This window comes from Wasmannia auropunctata, unplaced genomic scaffold (genome assembly GCF_000956235.1).
Source record: "Wasmannia auropunctata unplaced genomic scaffold, wasmannia.A_1.0 LD336088.1, whole genome shotgun sequence".
Taxonomy (NCBI): Eukaryota; Metazoa; Arthropoda; class Insecta; order Hymenoptera; family Formicidae; genus Wasmannia; species Wasmannia auropunctata.
Window position 1 is genome coordinate 1683287 of NW_012026802.1, and position 15329 is coordinate 1698615.

Consider the following 15329-nt stretch of genomic DNA (forward strand, 5'->3'; position numbering starts at 1 on the left):
ATATATTCATTTTTCAAAATTTATACATATGTTGCAACATTTCGGCGAGAGCCGATACAAATTTGAAAAACCACAAGCCTTTTTATATCTATAATAAAAATTTATATTTATATTAATTTACAGAGTTTCATACAAGTGTTACAAGATCATTTATATCATAAGTTTGTACTTCAATATGTCATAAAATATTAGATTGTTACCTCGCTATAAATATTAAATATCACTTACATATAAATACAGAATTATTATTATTATTATTTATATGACTTGTATTATTTGATCATTGTGATTCAAGTATATTTCGATGCACCTACGAATCATCAAAAACCGTTAAGCCGTTTCCAATGGTATAGTTCGAATGGTACAAATTTCAAAATCAAACTTTACATAGTTCTAACCATTCGAGCTTGAAAATATACAAACAGTTTAAATAGTTCAATTTGATTTCAAATACTAAAATGAAATAAATATATTTTCTCATTAAAATGAATAGTATTTTCGCTCGAATTAATGTTTGAATTAATGCAATAATTAAAGCCTTAACTTAATTGAATTGATCAATCGTTAACTTTGCCGAACATTAACATTTTTACATCGAATCATTTCTACAATCGATCTCATAATAATTTACGCAAAATCTTTTATATCAGATTATAGAAATATACGTTCTTCACAATAAAAATAATCCATACTAAAAAACACAAAATTAATCTGTATTTTTATAAATGTATAAGACATTTAAAAATACATATTATTTTTGTGTATTTTTAAATATGTATTGTATTTATCATTGTGAAGAACGTATAATTCTACTCAACTACTGCTCTGACACAAAAGATTTTAAATAAATTAAGATCGAATCATAGAAATAGTTCGATGTAAAAATGTTAATGTTTCGGTGCGTCGAAATATACTTGAATCACAATAATGAAATAATACAAGTCATACAAATTAATTTAATTAACTAACTTAACTAGCATTTAAAATACATATATATATATATTCAAAATATTATCCAGATTAAAGTGATCTCGAGATCACTGTTGTATCATCAAAAGAATATGAAATTTATGTTAGTATTTACAAAATCGTAAAACGTACGCAAATTACTTAACTTTAACCAGATTTAATTATTAAACTATTCTTCTCAAACTAATTATTTCTCTCACCAGTACTTTGTTTCTCTGGAATTACTTTCTTATTAAAATATCGTACACTATATATATAAAAAATAAATATCCATTGCCAATTTTATAGCAATTATTATGTATATCTAATTATTACTTGCGCATTTATTGATCATACGATTAATCATGATCACCCATAACAGATGTGCCGGTGGCATGACGGTGGCAGTAGATCTGTCCGGGTGAAGCGAACGCCCGACATCTTCGGTTATTTCTCGTTAATGCCATACAAGAGACTTTCATCATCGGAGTACCACTAAAAGTGTCCCTCAGCTATTTTACGATTTCTTTTTTTTTAATAATTTATCTTCTCATTTGCAACAGTTATTTTACCTTCTGGCTCGCAGATCCATATTTTGCCGAAAATTCACAAACTTGTTGTCAAAATCCATTGTGTTATCGCTGTGATTTATGGAAGAATTGCCTCGATACTGCCATACGACGCCGTTAGAATCACACTCCATCGGGCTTTTCGCAATACCTTTCGACAAATTCGCGAATTGCAATTCGTTATGAACGATGTTCTCATACTGCTTCCTCGACGGTTGATACGAACAAGAGAGCTCCTCGTGCACATGTAAATTACGTCCGCCCCACGAAACGACCATCTCTAACAAGACACTAATTTTTTCTGGAAAAAAAAATTATCGAATGTTACAATAATCGTCGATCTATCTCTCTCGTGCAGTTTCAATCTTAAATCGGGGAAAATACCTCTATAGTAATTTGTCTTCGAAACGACGAGATTGTAAAGTTCTTGCGCTTTTTTCATCACTCTCGTGTGCAATTGCATTTTTGGCACAGAATTGGAATTCAACGACGATGTATTGTCGTGCGCAACTCCATTCAACTGGCTTTGCTGATGGATCAGCTTAATTAGCTCCGTCTTCGCTTCCGAGATGTTTGGTCCGTTGATCATACGTTGTATCCCCAGCATTATGAAATGCACTGCGTTAAAGAACAAAAAAAAAACGCGTCAAACGTAAATCGATGTAATACACAAAGTATTCGTATGCACAAATACTGTTTTCTCGTCTTCTATATTTATTTTATCACGCGTTTCGATATGCATACTCACTTGCGGTGATCAAGAATATTAACATCGTTATAGACATAAAATCTAGAGAAGCCTCCATGCCGTGTTTCAAGTAAGTTAAAAGATTCGCCGGCACAATGCCCAGGATAGTAGCTCTGGTTAAAAACGGTGCTTGTAAAAACGCGGCGATTATCATCGCCACTAATATATACACGATGTGTAAAAATACGCGATACGCTCTTTGCATTTGTTCACCTAAAAAAAATACAGAAATAGATATAGATGAAATAGAAATAGATAATGGATATGGGTGAAATAGAAATAGATATAAAAGTATCACATTATTGACATATTCCTAATTTGTAATTTATCCCTATCTGTACAAAAATTTTCAACATAACATGATCAACGTGAATATGTAATGTAATAAAATTAACAAAATTTGTATCATTATTTTACGAAGTCAAATCTGGCTGCGTTCCACTTAATGCTCGCAACGCTCACAAACATGACTTGTCCTTGTTGTTTAACATTTGATAAACAACAAGGATGAAATGATTGCACGAGCATTGCGAGCGTTAAGTGAACGCAATCTTTGTGGTATGTGTATTTGTTGTGGATCGATCTTTCTACGATAAATATATTTTATATAATAATATACCGGTGTCGCCGATGTAGTCGGTAATCCATCCCAATTTTTGATCAACTTCCGTGCGCATTGTATTGGTGAGATTCCAAATGTACTGGATGGTGTCGTTAATTTGCGCGAGCTTCTGCATCGTATGTTCAAACTGGTGAATAGTTTCCTCGTGTTGCTCCATTATATGATTAGTGCTGTGTTCGATTTTCTCCCAAATCATTCGCGCTTGTTCTTGTATGCTAAGCAAATCCTGCAATACCTCCCGATGATTCTCTCCACGCTCCATGGCCTGTTGCTCAAGATCGTTGTGCGCCTTTTCTAAAGAACATATTAAATATTATATATTCAGAGTCCCCACGTATAAGAGTAAAAAAAAAATGTATAAAAAGTTTAGTTTACTAACCTAATTTATTTTTTATTTCTTCCGTCATGGCGGCAAGTTGAGCGTGGCCGGACCGTATTAACGCTTTTTCATTATACAATTCTTTCAGATTTGTTGTCACAAGCTTGTGAGCTGTCGTTTGAGCGTCCTTCAAGTTCTCTTGTTGTGTCAGAAGCACCTTGCTTCCTTCACTCAACGATGACAGAGCTTCTGTGGTCTGCTCTTCCAAACGATCTTGACCTTGCTGTTTAATACAAATAATATAATGCCTTTTTAAGGGCGAACCAACGAATCAGGCTGAAGAAACGTGCAATTACTGTATTACCTTCAAGGAGTTCAATGCCTGGATCTGAGAATGCGCCGAATGCATTAGCTTGTTGACCGTCAACTCTGTAAGAGCACGAAATTGTGTATTTCGAGCTGCGTAACAAACCGCCCTCGCTCTGTTACTTATCAAGTGATACGCATTCCACATGTCGGCATCCATGTCGATTGTGCATTGCTTAAGAGACTAAAAAAAAAGGACAAAAATCATGCTTCTGTACTTACAGAACAAATTGAGTTGCGCAATTGTGATTCCGTCGCATGCATGCATTTTCTCAAGACTGCACACTTTTCGGCACTATTCATTAATTATTATTTATATTTTTAATTCTTTTCAATTAATCGAATTTATGCGATACGCTAAAGTATCAGTGGACAAAACAATTCGAACGCTAGAACAGCATATGCAACACCACGTAACTGAAACCACAAGCTTTGGGGAGGTCTTCTCTGAAGTAAAGGGAGGGGGAAGTGTGCAGGTTTGAACAGGCACGAAATTTACCCCCTCAATCTGACTCATTCTGCAGCATATCCTGTTGTAGTGTACTGACAATGCAGGTCAATACTAGTTGCGACTAACAAATAGGTAAATCAATAAGTTTTAATAAATAAACTGCTAGGCATGCCAGAGCCTTAAGCACTCATTAAAAGCCACAGAATATAATAATTAAATTGCGTTTTCTATATTATACATGTAATTCAATTATTCCTGCATAGATTTTGAGATCAATGGAACGTTGATAAGACTCGACCAACAAAGTGTAAATGGAAAATAACGGAAGTTTTTTTTGCACAGACAGGCCATGTTCCACAAAGTACCCACCATCTCTTCGGTGCAGGGGAACATCTTCCTGCCTTCAACCGCTGATTGGCAGTTAAGGAGATTGACACTCAGCTTGCCCAGCTCTTCCTCGGTCATGTCGGAGCACGAGGTCCTGATCTTCATGATGACCTTGTGCTGACACACCTGCAACGGGGAGGACGCCTGGATGTCCGTGAACTTGGAGGCCTCCAGGAGGAACTTCTCGTCCTCCGTCATCGACTCGTAAGGGATCGCGATCAGGGGCACGCCGTCGGCGACCAGGACGTCCGTGTCGTCCGCTTTCGTTCCCCACAGCCAGTCCAGCATGGATGCGCTTCCAACTTTGCAATTGAAGGACAAGACGAGTGTCACCAACAGAAGCCTGCACTTCATTTTTGCGTGCGATTTGATCTGAAAGAGGAACAAAACCTGGATAACTCCTACCTAAGCTTCGGCGTTAATTCGACGCCGAGAGGTGATGATGATCGTACTTGAAACTACTGTCGACGAGCCGTGAAGACAATCGATCAGGTGAGTAAATTACGCACGTTCCTGTCGACGTTACAAAAGCGCGCCACTAAAAATAGACACGAGTCGTCCGTTCCGTGGAACCGTCCGTCGTCCGCGTCGTGGAGAATCTCACCGGGGAGAATCGCGACGGGAGCTTCCTCGTGCACGGCAAGACTCAACGATCGCGAGTACTCGCGACGAACACGATCACGAGAGCGAGCGACGGTGAGGAGTCGTTCTCGCGGCCGTCTCGCGGATTTTAAACGCGATGACAAGTGTTTTTCACGTGTTTTCGTCCGTGCGCTCCAACGGCTGCGCCGCGTTCAAATCGCGCAGATGGCGGCACTGTGGCGGCCGGGTCAGCTGTCAGCTGCGCGGTCGCGATCGCGAGAACGTCGCAACGTACGATTTCCTCATTCCCACCCTGGTTTCTCCGTCGCGGCGCGACCACCGCGTGAGATTTGCCGTGTCCGAGCGTTCGGCTTCGCCGCGAAGCGAGCGTCGGCGTCCTCGAGGTGTCCGCGACGAAAATCACCTTGCGTGATTTCTTGCGCGTTCGACACGATGAACGCCGGCGCGGACCAATCGCGCGCGCGCGCGCGCGAACCGCGGCGACACGTGATTCCGACGAGGTTACTTTTTTTTTAGAACGACCGATCGTTTGGCGCTCGCGCCCGTGCTGAATCAGGATTTAAACACAGGGAGTCGAGTAGTCGCAAACTGCAAACTAGGTATACTTTATTTTCAACGCACAGTATTTCGAAACACACACACACACACACACACACGTATATACACACACGCGCGCGTGCGCGAAATGCACTTGTTTATGTACACGAAATCTTCGCGATATTCTATATCGCGTCGTGGTCTCCTCTTCACTTTTTTTCCGGCACGACCTCGCTGATGCCGTACATGCCGGCTAATAAACGCCCGTGCGACGGAGGTATCGGTTCCTTAGGCGGTAAATATGGTCCCTTTTCTCCCATGTATACGTATCTTTGGAATTTGTTAAGAAAAATTATGCAAAATTATCGAGAGAGAATCAAAGAAAATGAAGAATTTTCGTGCCCCTGTCAAATGTCAATATAATTATATATTAATTGTAGTATAATTAATGTAATTATAACATTGTAACAATTATTATTGACATAATATAATAATTAATAATAATTATTAATTATTATATTATATATTTATTAACTACGAAACTCTCAATGAGAATGCAATGTGACTACTTGCATTATTCAGCGCTTAAAATATACAATTATATACAGTTATATAAAGTTTCGTTATACACAGATAAGGATACGGTAGCCTTAAGATCCAATATGTGCTCTGGGAAAGCTTGATCGGCTCCTCACATCCGGTGACGAATATCGGGCAGGGCGGGGGACCAGGTTGAACCCTCGGGTTCAACGTGACGTGCACCGGCGCTTTAGGCGTCACCACATGGATTCTCATCAGCTGAGCGATGAGGGGTTTAGTTTGCCTAAGAAAAAGAAATGAAAAAAAAAGGGAGAAATGCATTCGTTCATCAAACGGATTTACATATGTAGTTGCTTTATCGATCATGACGAGAATTCTGCGTACCTGCAGGGGCAAGGGAAGTAGAGAGGCATATCGGTCGTGCTGGACGTCACCTTGTTTCCGCTGTCCTTCACTATGCCGCTTCCGGTCGCCTTCAGCACCTTGTCGGGCGCGGACGCCATGAATCGGTGCCCGCGCGGACACTCGTACTCCACTCCAACGAATATTTTCACGACAAACTCCTTGCCGCCTTTCGACTTGCGGCCGCGTATGGCATTCATGCTCTGGAAATTCTTGCCCCCTCGCGAGGAGTAACCGCCGTGATCGCCCACCAACGGCCACAGCGGATTCCGTTCCTTCTGGTGCTCCAATCTGTGCGGCCGGACATTTATTTTCTCTTGGGTAAACATTTTTCCCGCAGATACACGGTATGTGTAGAAATCTCGAAACTTTCTCCTCACCTTACGGTCACGTCCCACGGTAGCAGAAACGCGGAGGTGGGGAACACTCCGACCTGATGCTGCAGTCCTAAATTGTGAGAGTAAAGGCTGCTCGGGCCGAGACATATCAGCGACCAGCTGGAGAATTGCGGCAGCAGGCCGGCCGGTGATTCGGTGTGCAACATTCCCGGTAGATATTCCGTCGTCGACGGTTGTCTGACCAGAGACTTGTCTGTAAAGCGCATACATCCGTATAGATTTCCGGTTAAATGCTTAGGCTCGTACTTCAGTAGCGATGAGACACCTTTAGAGTTCTCCGCGTCGCTGTCAGTGACTTCTATGACAACTTTGTGCGAGTCGCTCGGCGTCAAACTCGTCTTGCTGCTCAATCTCGGAATGTCTTCCTCTATCGGGTCGCTCGTCGTTGGCGATTGACCGCCGCTACCGTAATCTGTACTTTCTGCAATATTTCCAGACATTAAGGGGGGAATGTCCTTTACTAAAAAAAATAAAAAAAAAACCAGTGATTTTTAAGATTTTTTTTTAGCTAAAATGAAATTGAATAATTTCAAAAGTTTAACAGTGTTTTCCTGTATATTTGAGCAATGAAAACAATTTTTTTATTACTAATATGTTTTTTAATAATTAATAAACTGCCTTGGTAACGTCGCACCGCTGAAGTTGTGTACAATCTAAGAGACGTAATTTTCGTTTAAAATAAAAAACCAAATTTTTTCTTAATTTGTAAAATTATCTTCTTTATAAACTAACAATATTACCAAAAAAAATTAAATTAAAAAATTTTTGTTGCAAAGGTCAAATTTTTTCATGAACATTTTAACTTTTTTTTAATTGTTATAACTTATCTAATTTTTGAAATTTTTAAAGTTTTGTTAGTTCATGTAAAAGATAATTTTATAAAAATTAAGAAAAAATTTGGTTTTTTGTTTCAGACAAAATTACGCCTCGTAGATTGTACACAATCGAACAATTCCAATGGCGCGGCGTTATCAAAGCATTCTATTATTTATTAAAAAAACATTTATTAATAAAAAAACAATTTTTTTATTGCTTAAATATACAATAAAACACTGTTAAACTTTTGAAATTATTCACTTTCATTTTAGTTAAAAAAAAAATTCTTAAGAATCATCGTTTTTTTAAGGTTTGTAAAGCAGAATCCTCCCCTTAAACGCTCGATAAAAACATTTCTTTTATTGCCATTACTTGCCATTCAAGGTATCGGCACCTAAACTGCAAGCTTGCGTGTCTTGTGGCGTAGAGGATCCGTTGCGGCTGAAGGAATCGTGACGTTTCGTTGCTGGAAATAATTGTGCTGCTCTGTAAAAGAAAAAAAAAACCATTAGGAAGAAATCTCTAACAGACACGACAATGCTGTACATACCTGTAGTTATGTGTGCTGGGTTGAAACACGGGGAACTGCACGAGTTCCAATTGCGCGCAACCGCATTGTTTCGCCAACATCTGGAAATAGTCGTAATTCGCCTGTTTCAGACTAAATGGATCTTCCCTCGAGCCTTGAATCCTGCCGCAATTGCAAGCGCACACATATCTGACGCCGCTGCAATGCTCTCTGACGGGTAGTTCGCTGCGGGTGATAATAAATAAACAAATAACATCGATATTGTGCGAATATAATTTACATTAAGGATACGTAATAATTTATTATAAACAAGAAAGCTTGCCTGTCGTCCTCCCTGGGCTCGCTCTGCTCCCCACCTCCCGCACCTTCGCTACCTCCCCTGTGCACGGGATTCGTGCAAGGATGACCGGTGAGCGACAACACTTCGCACATCTGCCTGCCGGCTCGCCAGTGCTTGTCACACTCGGCTTGTAACTTCTCGCTGAACTCCTCGAACAGCGGACCGCGGGCGTGCATCTCGAACATCCCCATCGCGTGCGCCAGTTTCGATTCGTGATACGCCCTGGAAGGCAAAAGTTTGTTTGGAACGCGACGTCGACATGAATCGCACGATCATCTCAAGCAGTTCTACCAGCTTTACCTTGTATAGTGCTGCGGCAAGTTTTCTTGATACGCCTGTAGAGCTCTCGGAAGTACCTTGCTGCATCGGCTCTTGCTAAATTTCACGTCGGTGTCCAACAAATTATGAAGCGCCAACAGCTCCTTGTCCGTCCCGTGAATAAAATAGTCGAAAACTTTGTTCGCCACTTGGCAAAATATGTTTAAAGTAGGTATCTGCAAAGTGTTCAGGAGTGAGAAATTGCTTTAATACTAATGTTGCCTAGTAAATATTGATTGCATTATTGAGTAAAACATTCAGTAAAATATTAACGATTTGTTTTGTAATAATGTACCTCAAAATGAGCTGGTACGGAGTGTCGACTGACGTTGTCATCGAATCCTCTTGCAAAAGCCAGATTTATATGCTGTTGCAAAAACGATCTAAACGAGTGAATCTCTGTAAATGAATAAGGATATATATATATATATATATTTTTTATGATCCATTGTTTCTACATCTACTTCCTGTATCATTATCCATTTTAGTCTCACCAGCCTCGGTGTCGTCCACGACGACAGAGTTCGAATCCAGACTAGTGAGGCTTTTCGACGTTGTACCGCTGGAACTAGTTTTACAACTCTGTACTAACTTTCTCGCCATGTAACCCAGCATGTCCTTCGAGTCTGTATTCCCGGTATGCACGTACACGAATTCCTGATTAGCTGGTATCGCGAACAAGGAATTCGAGCTGTCAACAAAGAAAGTGATTTCAATGTTTTCGTCGAATTTGTTTTAGGCAGATCGTACGTTAATTTTATACCTGATATTCGTAACAATCCTGTTTTTCCTTAATACATGGTAAATTTGATCCTCGAGGGAGTGTTCTAGTTTCTTGATATTAGCCTCATTGTCCGGTCCTGGTTGACCCTGGAATACCGCAGGACAGGTTTCGAAGTAAAATAACACTCGCGGCGAGCAGGGCCTGGCATTCGAAATCCAATCCTTGGGGAGGCTATGAATGCAGCTCAACACGTCGGAGAGTTGCGGAGAAATCTTTTGCCTATCACAAAGAGCGCCGTAATCATTATTTCATTGACAGAAAATTCGATATATAAATTTTATCTGCTCATATATTTCCTTAATATATAATGTCCATTTCTATCAATATATAGATTAACTTTGATCTCGATTTAACTTAATTTTTGTCTTTTTCCAGTTCTAAGAATTGAAAGAAGATAAGGAATAAATTAAAGCGAGATGGAAGTTAATCTACATTGATCAGAAATGGGCCTTAAGTCAAACGTTGATCTTGACTGAAAACTCAAGTCTGATGCTAACCTGACTATGTCCATAGCACGGAACAGATGCACGTAACTGTAGTCGAAGGTGTGCGTCGGATGAGTGAGCACCATCACGTGGGATATGTGGAACAGCACCAGGAGCGCTCTCGCATATTTATCTTTCATGTGCGCCCAAACACTGAGGAAGTCCTTGCAGTCCTGCTTCTCCGTGAACTTGTCGTACTCAGCCTGAAGCATGTGAGCGTCCAGGAATCCCCTCAAGTGCAGGTAAACTGTCTTCTCGTTGGGATTATAATACCCCTCGATTTCACACTGTTAACGGAAGAACGTGCAGAGTCGGGATATTGTTTTATCAGGAGATAAGCAAAGTGCTAAAAGATGCCTCACCCACGACTGCTGATCCACCTCCGGTTTATCCAGGAGGTTCAGCTGGAGTATGGAACTCAGCATATCCGTCTTGCATCCCTTCGCCCGATACTGAGACTTGCCGAACACGGAGACGATCACCACCTTCTTGTCAGTCTCCGAAAAACTAAAAAAAAAAAAGCAAGGATGTCAACAGAAGGCAACCTCTTTCAGGTAACTTTCACGCAAGGAATGCTATTTAATGTTGTGTGCCAATTCAATCTCGAATTTAAAAAATACTGTTTCGCCCTTAACACATAATTCTTTACCTGTCCACGTCACATGGAAGCTTGAATTTACGTGGACGCATTGTCAATTGTGAAATGTTTACATTTAGAACGGAGTCGTGAACAGGTTAGGTTTCACGTTCGGAGAACACCAGCGATCTGCCACCAGATGGTATACATACAAACTTCCTCCATAGAGTAGTGGGAAAGGAAAATCTTCCCCCACTTACATTATGCTACCTGCTTTAGAATCCGAAATGAAAATTTCAAATTTCGAATATGAAAAAATCAGAAATTAAATATATATCATATTATATGTATGTATGTACATTTTATATATTTTATAATATTAATATTAAATTACAATATATATACACATGTGGAAAGAACGATTTTGTTGAAAGGTCTAAAAATTTTGCTGAAAACAGATCTGAAAATATTTTTTTGTTGAATTATCAAAATAATTTGTTGGAACTTGGAATGTTAAAACTGGTGAGCAGGTTGCTATATAAAACGTTTTGATATTCTAGCAATCATTTTAACTTTCAGACAAAATTATTTTGATTATTAAACACAAATTATTTTCAGATCTGGATTCAGCAAAATTGTTCTTTCCGTGTACATATATTTTGTTATTTTTTCATATATAAAAAATATGTTTTTTAATGTATATTTATATTATTTATATATATATATATATATATATATATATATATATTAAGTGTATATATTATATATTTTATGTATAAAATTCCACTTTCATTTTTCTACTTAAATTATATTAACGCTGATAATTAATGTTGATTTAAAAAATGATGGTAGTCTAATTTGTATTTGCAAATATTTGAAATAATGACTAGAAATTGATTTTTCAGCCGCGTCCACGTGATTAATGATAATCGACATTCTTGCCAACAGATTAATATATTCGTACATTTCGATGAAGTTATTATTAGTCGTAAAAGCACGTATAATTTTCACTTTTATTTTTCTACTTAAATTATATATTATCGCTGATAATGCGTTGATTTAGAAAATGATGATAATCGAATTTGTATTTGCAATTGTTTGAAATAGTGACCGTAAATTGATTTTTTAGCCGCGTCCACGCGAATAATGATGATCGACGTTCTTGTCAATAGATTAATATCCGCACAGTAATATTCGCACATTTGGATGGAGTTATTATTAGTCGTAAAAGCACGAACCACAATTACATAAATGCGACAGATAAATACGGCAACTCATTGAACAATTAAAGTTAATTTACAAAAAATTAAATTCTCTTACAGGTCGATTATTAGGGGTCGACAAACAATATGAGTTCTCTTCAAATAGGAGTGATAAAACTGATAATACATTAGTCGAAATTGTCAGTACGTTAATAGAAAAGTCAGGAGTTTAATCTAAAGATCACATCCAGCTAGGTCAAATTATTTAAAAAAAATCGTTTGATTCGTTTTTTTATGCATGAATATTTCGCTTAGCTAAAAAAGAGTTTCCATTTATTCAAATCGTATTAGTATTTCGCGCAGGAACCTATATTTATTAATTATCTATTATCCAGTTCTATTGTTAATAATAATATTCGCAATTTTTATTGAAGACAATCGAGATCACCAGTGCTGTTTGGCGGCGATTGCTGTACCAATCGCACTACTTGAAGCTGATTGTAACGGGGAAGCTGGTTAACGATGAACCGGACCACTCGTCCGAAACCGTCGGAATCGGACGACGAGATCGGCGACGCCCGGACGGAAGAGACCGGTAGCTTCGATCATGCCTTCGCGTTAACTCGCCACGGGATGCGGCTGCTGGGCTTCTGGCCGCGGGACACGCATCTTCTCAGCAATTTACGGTGCGGCGCGATCTGCGCGCTGATCGGCTTCATCTCGTTTCCCGGAGTCGTGCGAACGTACACCGTGATAGACACGGTGACGGATTGGAGCCTGGTGATGCACCAGGCCATCGAGGTGGTCCCGATGATCCCGCTTCTGGCGAGGTTTGTCTTCATGAAGGTGATGGCCAAGAACTTCCAACACATTCTTCACACGATAACCACTGACTGGGCGGACTTTCGCTACATGACGAAGCGGGCCCGACGGATTATGGCTTACTACGCTCGAAGAGGCAGGCGATTCTGCATACTTAGCACTACGCTCTTGACAATATCGATAATAGGTGAGAAATCGGACAATCAAGTAATATATCTATTATAAAATTTAGTTCAGACAATGTAATATCAGTTTAGATGTGTATAATTCCCGTCAGAATTTAGATTCCAGCTCTATTTGCAATTCCATCTCTCGCGCGAAGTCCATGGACGATTTATGATTCAGATTTCGAGAGAGAATCCCCACATACCATGAAATATTTTTTGTAAATCATTTTTTAAAATATTTCGTAAACGTTTGTAAAACATTCTAAATTATTACATTAAAATATTCTAGAAATATTGTGCAAATGTAAGAAATATTTTTATTGAAACATTTCAAGAAATATTTCGAAAACTCTGATTTCCTAGACATATTTATATTTCAGAAATATTTTTGAAATATTTCATGCTGTGTGGATCCCGCTTTTAATTTTGTATGTTATGTATCTGGATGTGTTTGCATATTTTTATTTTTATTTTGTGTATTTCGATTTTTTTATTTTTATAGCTCTTATCCTTTGCCGTACCGATTACCTGCAGTATCCATTTCCAAATGACAGACTAATTATTAATTAAACGCGAACGATGCTTTTTAGGATTCATGTTAACGCCGGTCGTGAGGATGTGGCATAGTGATAGTCTGTGGAACACGACGACCAGAGTCCTGCTTCACGAAGGGCTCTACTTCCGCAACAAGGAGTCACCCGTGTTCGAGATACTCTACGTCACGCAGGCGTTCGTAGCGTTCCTCGGCGCCACGGCAATCGCCACCGTCGACTGTTTCCTGTACATCATCGTGTTCCACGTGTGCGGACAGTTTGACATACTCGCTGCGATCCTGAAGCGATACGACGGCTCCGTCAGACATCATCCGTCAGACACGAAGGACCCCGTTGCGCGCAACTGCGCTTGCATCTTTTGCATCGTTCAGCGACACGTGCATATTTTAAAGTAAACCGACTAGAAAAGAGACTGGAAAAAGATTACCTCAGAATTAATAAGATCTCAAATTGACAATCTCTCGCATTTTTGTACGTAATTCTTTAGAAAGGATATACATTTTTCGGGAGATTTTCTCTCCCTGAGAACGTCGCGCATTGTAGAATTAACGATTGAATCTGCTTTCTAAATTGTGAGATTTTATTCAGTTCTATTTTAATTCTGTCTACTGTAATTTTGATTTTGTCCAAATGAAAGAAATTTCTAAGAATGTTAGAGATTTCTGCGACTTTCTCACGGCTCGAGCGCATTTGTATAACTCTGAGACTAAAAAGATATTTTGCCCTATATCTTCTCTAAATTTGACAACGACAGTATCATTATATTAATTATTAATTTCAGGTACGCGAGTATTATAGAAAAGTCCTTTCGCGACTTCCTTCTCTTACAATTATTGGGATACTGGGTCAGCTTAGTTTTACAGGGACGCGAACTTATTTTGGTAAAGAACATTTACCGACTCTTTTCTCTAATTAAACGTGTACAGCAAAAAAATATTTATATATCACTGCGTATGCAATAATATATATATACGTGTGTTATTGAATAGGAAAATCTCTTGTTCCAGTACGTTCGACACAGCAACATCCATGGCAGTGTTACGTGCATCTTATACGTGCTCACGATTATGTACTACATTTTCATATATTGCTACGTTAGCGAGTGCATCATCGAGAGGGTAATTCACAAAGAAATATATGTAGATAAGAATTCTGTATTTTTAATGATAAACTTAATAAAACGCGATTTTACGCGGTGGCCGCGACGAAGAGCGAAAATATTGCAACGATAGCGCATGACCTGGAATGGCTAAGTTTCCCGCGGGATACTAATCTGCCTATCATAGTAGCACGCGCAAGAATACCCTGCAAGCTTACCGCAGGAAGATTTCTTACCTTATCCTTCCACTGCTACCACATGGTAATTATACTCGTCATATATTGCGAAACGTGATATATATATATATATATATATATATATATTCTACGTTATATTTTAAAATATATATGCCCGTGAAAAAGAGAAAAGAAAGAAATAATAAAAATATGCACATATGATTGCATCTGCGATAAGATTTCTAATCTTATCCCAGAAATACGCGTCACCTGGAACGCTTGAAATATTTCACGTATTACTGTACCGGAAGAGATAATTTCGCTGATAATAATCGCTCGCGAATCCAAGCTCGTTCTACGTCAATCTCCTCCCCATTCGACCGCGTTCCGCGAAGCTGGCTTTCCTGGTGAACGTCACGTGAGAAGAAAGCGACCATGGACTTTCCACGAACGGCGTTCCCGCCCGGCAGAAGCGGAAAAAGCGCGAGGTAAAGCGCACATTACGCTGATCGCGGTGGTGCGGCGAGCGAGCGTGCAGCGCGTACCCGCGCCGCCGCCGCCGCCGCCGCC

General features: G+C 39.3%; 3 protein-coding genes across 7 annotated transcripts in view; 1 reads left to right on the forward strand and 2 right to left on the reverse strand.

Moving 5' to 3' along the window:
* Window positions 1-732: 732 nt before the first annotated feature.
* LOC105448232 (protein brambleberry-like) lies at window positions 733-5191 on the reverse strand. Its single transcript, XM_011686696.1, has 9 exons — window positions 4863-5191; window positions 4393-4782; window positions 3571-3756; window positions 3267-3489; window positions 2885-3181; window positions 2266-2478; window positions 1902-2135; window positions 1521-1818; window positions 733-1443 (listed from the first exon to the last, which is right to left on the reverse strand). Exons 2-9 carry the CDS (start codon window positions 4762-4764, stop codon window positions 1308-1310), a joined length of 1959 nt encoding a protein of 652 aa, XP_011684998.1. The 5' UTR covers window positions 4765-4782; window positions 4863-5191; the 3' UTR covers window positions 733-1307.
* Window positions 5192-5603: 412 nt separating this feature from the next.
* On the reverse strand, window positions 5604-10963 carry LOC105448231 (protein SMG8-like). Of its 4 annotated transcripts, none has more exons than XM_011686695.1 (15): window positions 10812-10963; window positions 10525-10669; window positions 10175-10449; window positions 9657-9896; window positions 9388-9584; window positions 9189-9292; window positions 8876-9069; window positions 8558-8797; window positions 8257-8460; window positions 8083-8192; window positions 7156-7311; window positions 6873-7083; window positions 6475-6783; window positions 6194-6373; window positions 5604-5880 (listed from the first exon to the last, which is right to left on the reverse strand). In XM_011686695.1, the coding sequence occupies exons 1-15, from the start codon at window positions 10850-10852 to the stop codon at window positions 5760-5762; spliced, it is 2727 nt and encodes a 908-aa protein (XP_011684997.1). In that variant the 5' UTR covers window positions 10853-10963; the 3' UTR covers window positions 5604-5759. The 4 variants fall into 4 exon arrangements, with proteins under 4 accessions (XP_011684997.1, XP_011684996.1, XP_011684995.1 ...); XM_011686694.1 differs by having other exon boundaries at window positions 7156-7350; XM_011686693.1 differs by having other exon boundaries at window positions 6873-7311.
* Window positions 10631-15329, forward strand: part of LOC105448230 (odorant receptor 22c-like) — a 5681-nt gene continuing 982 nt past the window's right edge. Inside the window, exons 1-6 of one of the 2 annotated variants that reach the window (XM_011686689.1) lie at window positions 10631-10716; window positions 12376-12950; window positions 13521-13875; window positions 14266-14365; window positions 14474-14602; window positions 14695-14844. In XM_011686689.1, the coding sequence (XP_011684991.1) occupies window positions 12464-12950; window positions 13521-13875; window positions 14266-14365; window positions 14474-14602; window positions 14695-14844 (1221 nt within the window). In that variant the 5' untranslated portion in view covers window positions 10631-10716; window positions 12376-12463. The remainder of the gene's footprint in view (window positions 10717-12375; window positions 12951-13520; window positions 13876-14265; window positions 14366-14473; window positions 14603-14694; window positions 14845-15329) is intronic. The other variant, XM_011686690.1, reaches the window with a different exon arrangement.

Coding starts and splice junctions, on each gene's coding strand:
- LOC105448231 (XM_011686692.1), bottom strand. CDS start 10,852: ATGCGTCCACGTAAATTCAAGCTTCCATGTGACGTGGACAG. Junction 9,070..9,188: donor CCGTACCAGCTCATTTTGAG/GTACATTATTAC, acceptor AACACTTTGCAG/ATACCTACTTTAAACATATT. Junction 7,351..8,082: donor AGGTGCCGATACCTTGAATG/GCAAGTAATGGC, acceptor TATTTTTTTTAG/TAAAGGACATTCCCCCCTTA.
- LOC105448232 (XM_011686696.1), bottom strand. CDS start 4,764: ATGAAGTGCAGGCTTCTGTTGGTGACACTCGTCTTGTCCTTCAATTGC. Junction 3,182..3,266: donor AGAAATAAAAAATAAATTAG/GTTAGTAAACTA, acceptor TATGTTCTTTAG/AAAAGGCGCACAACGATCTT. Junction 2,479..2,884: donor CGACTACATCGGCGACACCG/GTATATTATTAT, acceptor TATTTTTTTTAG/GTGAACAAATGCAAAGAGCG.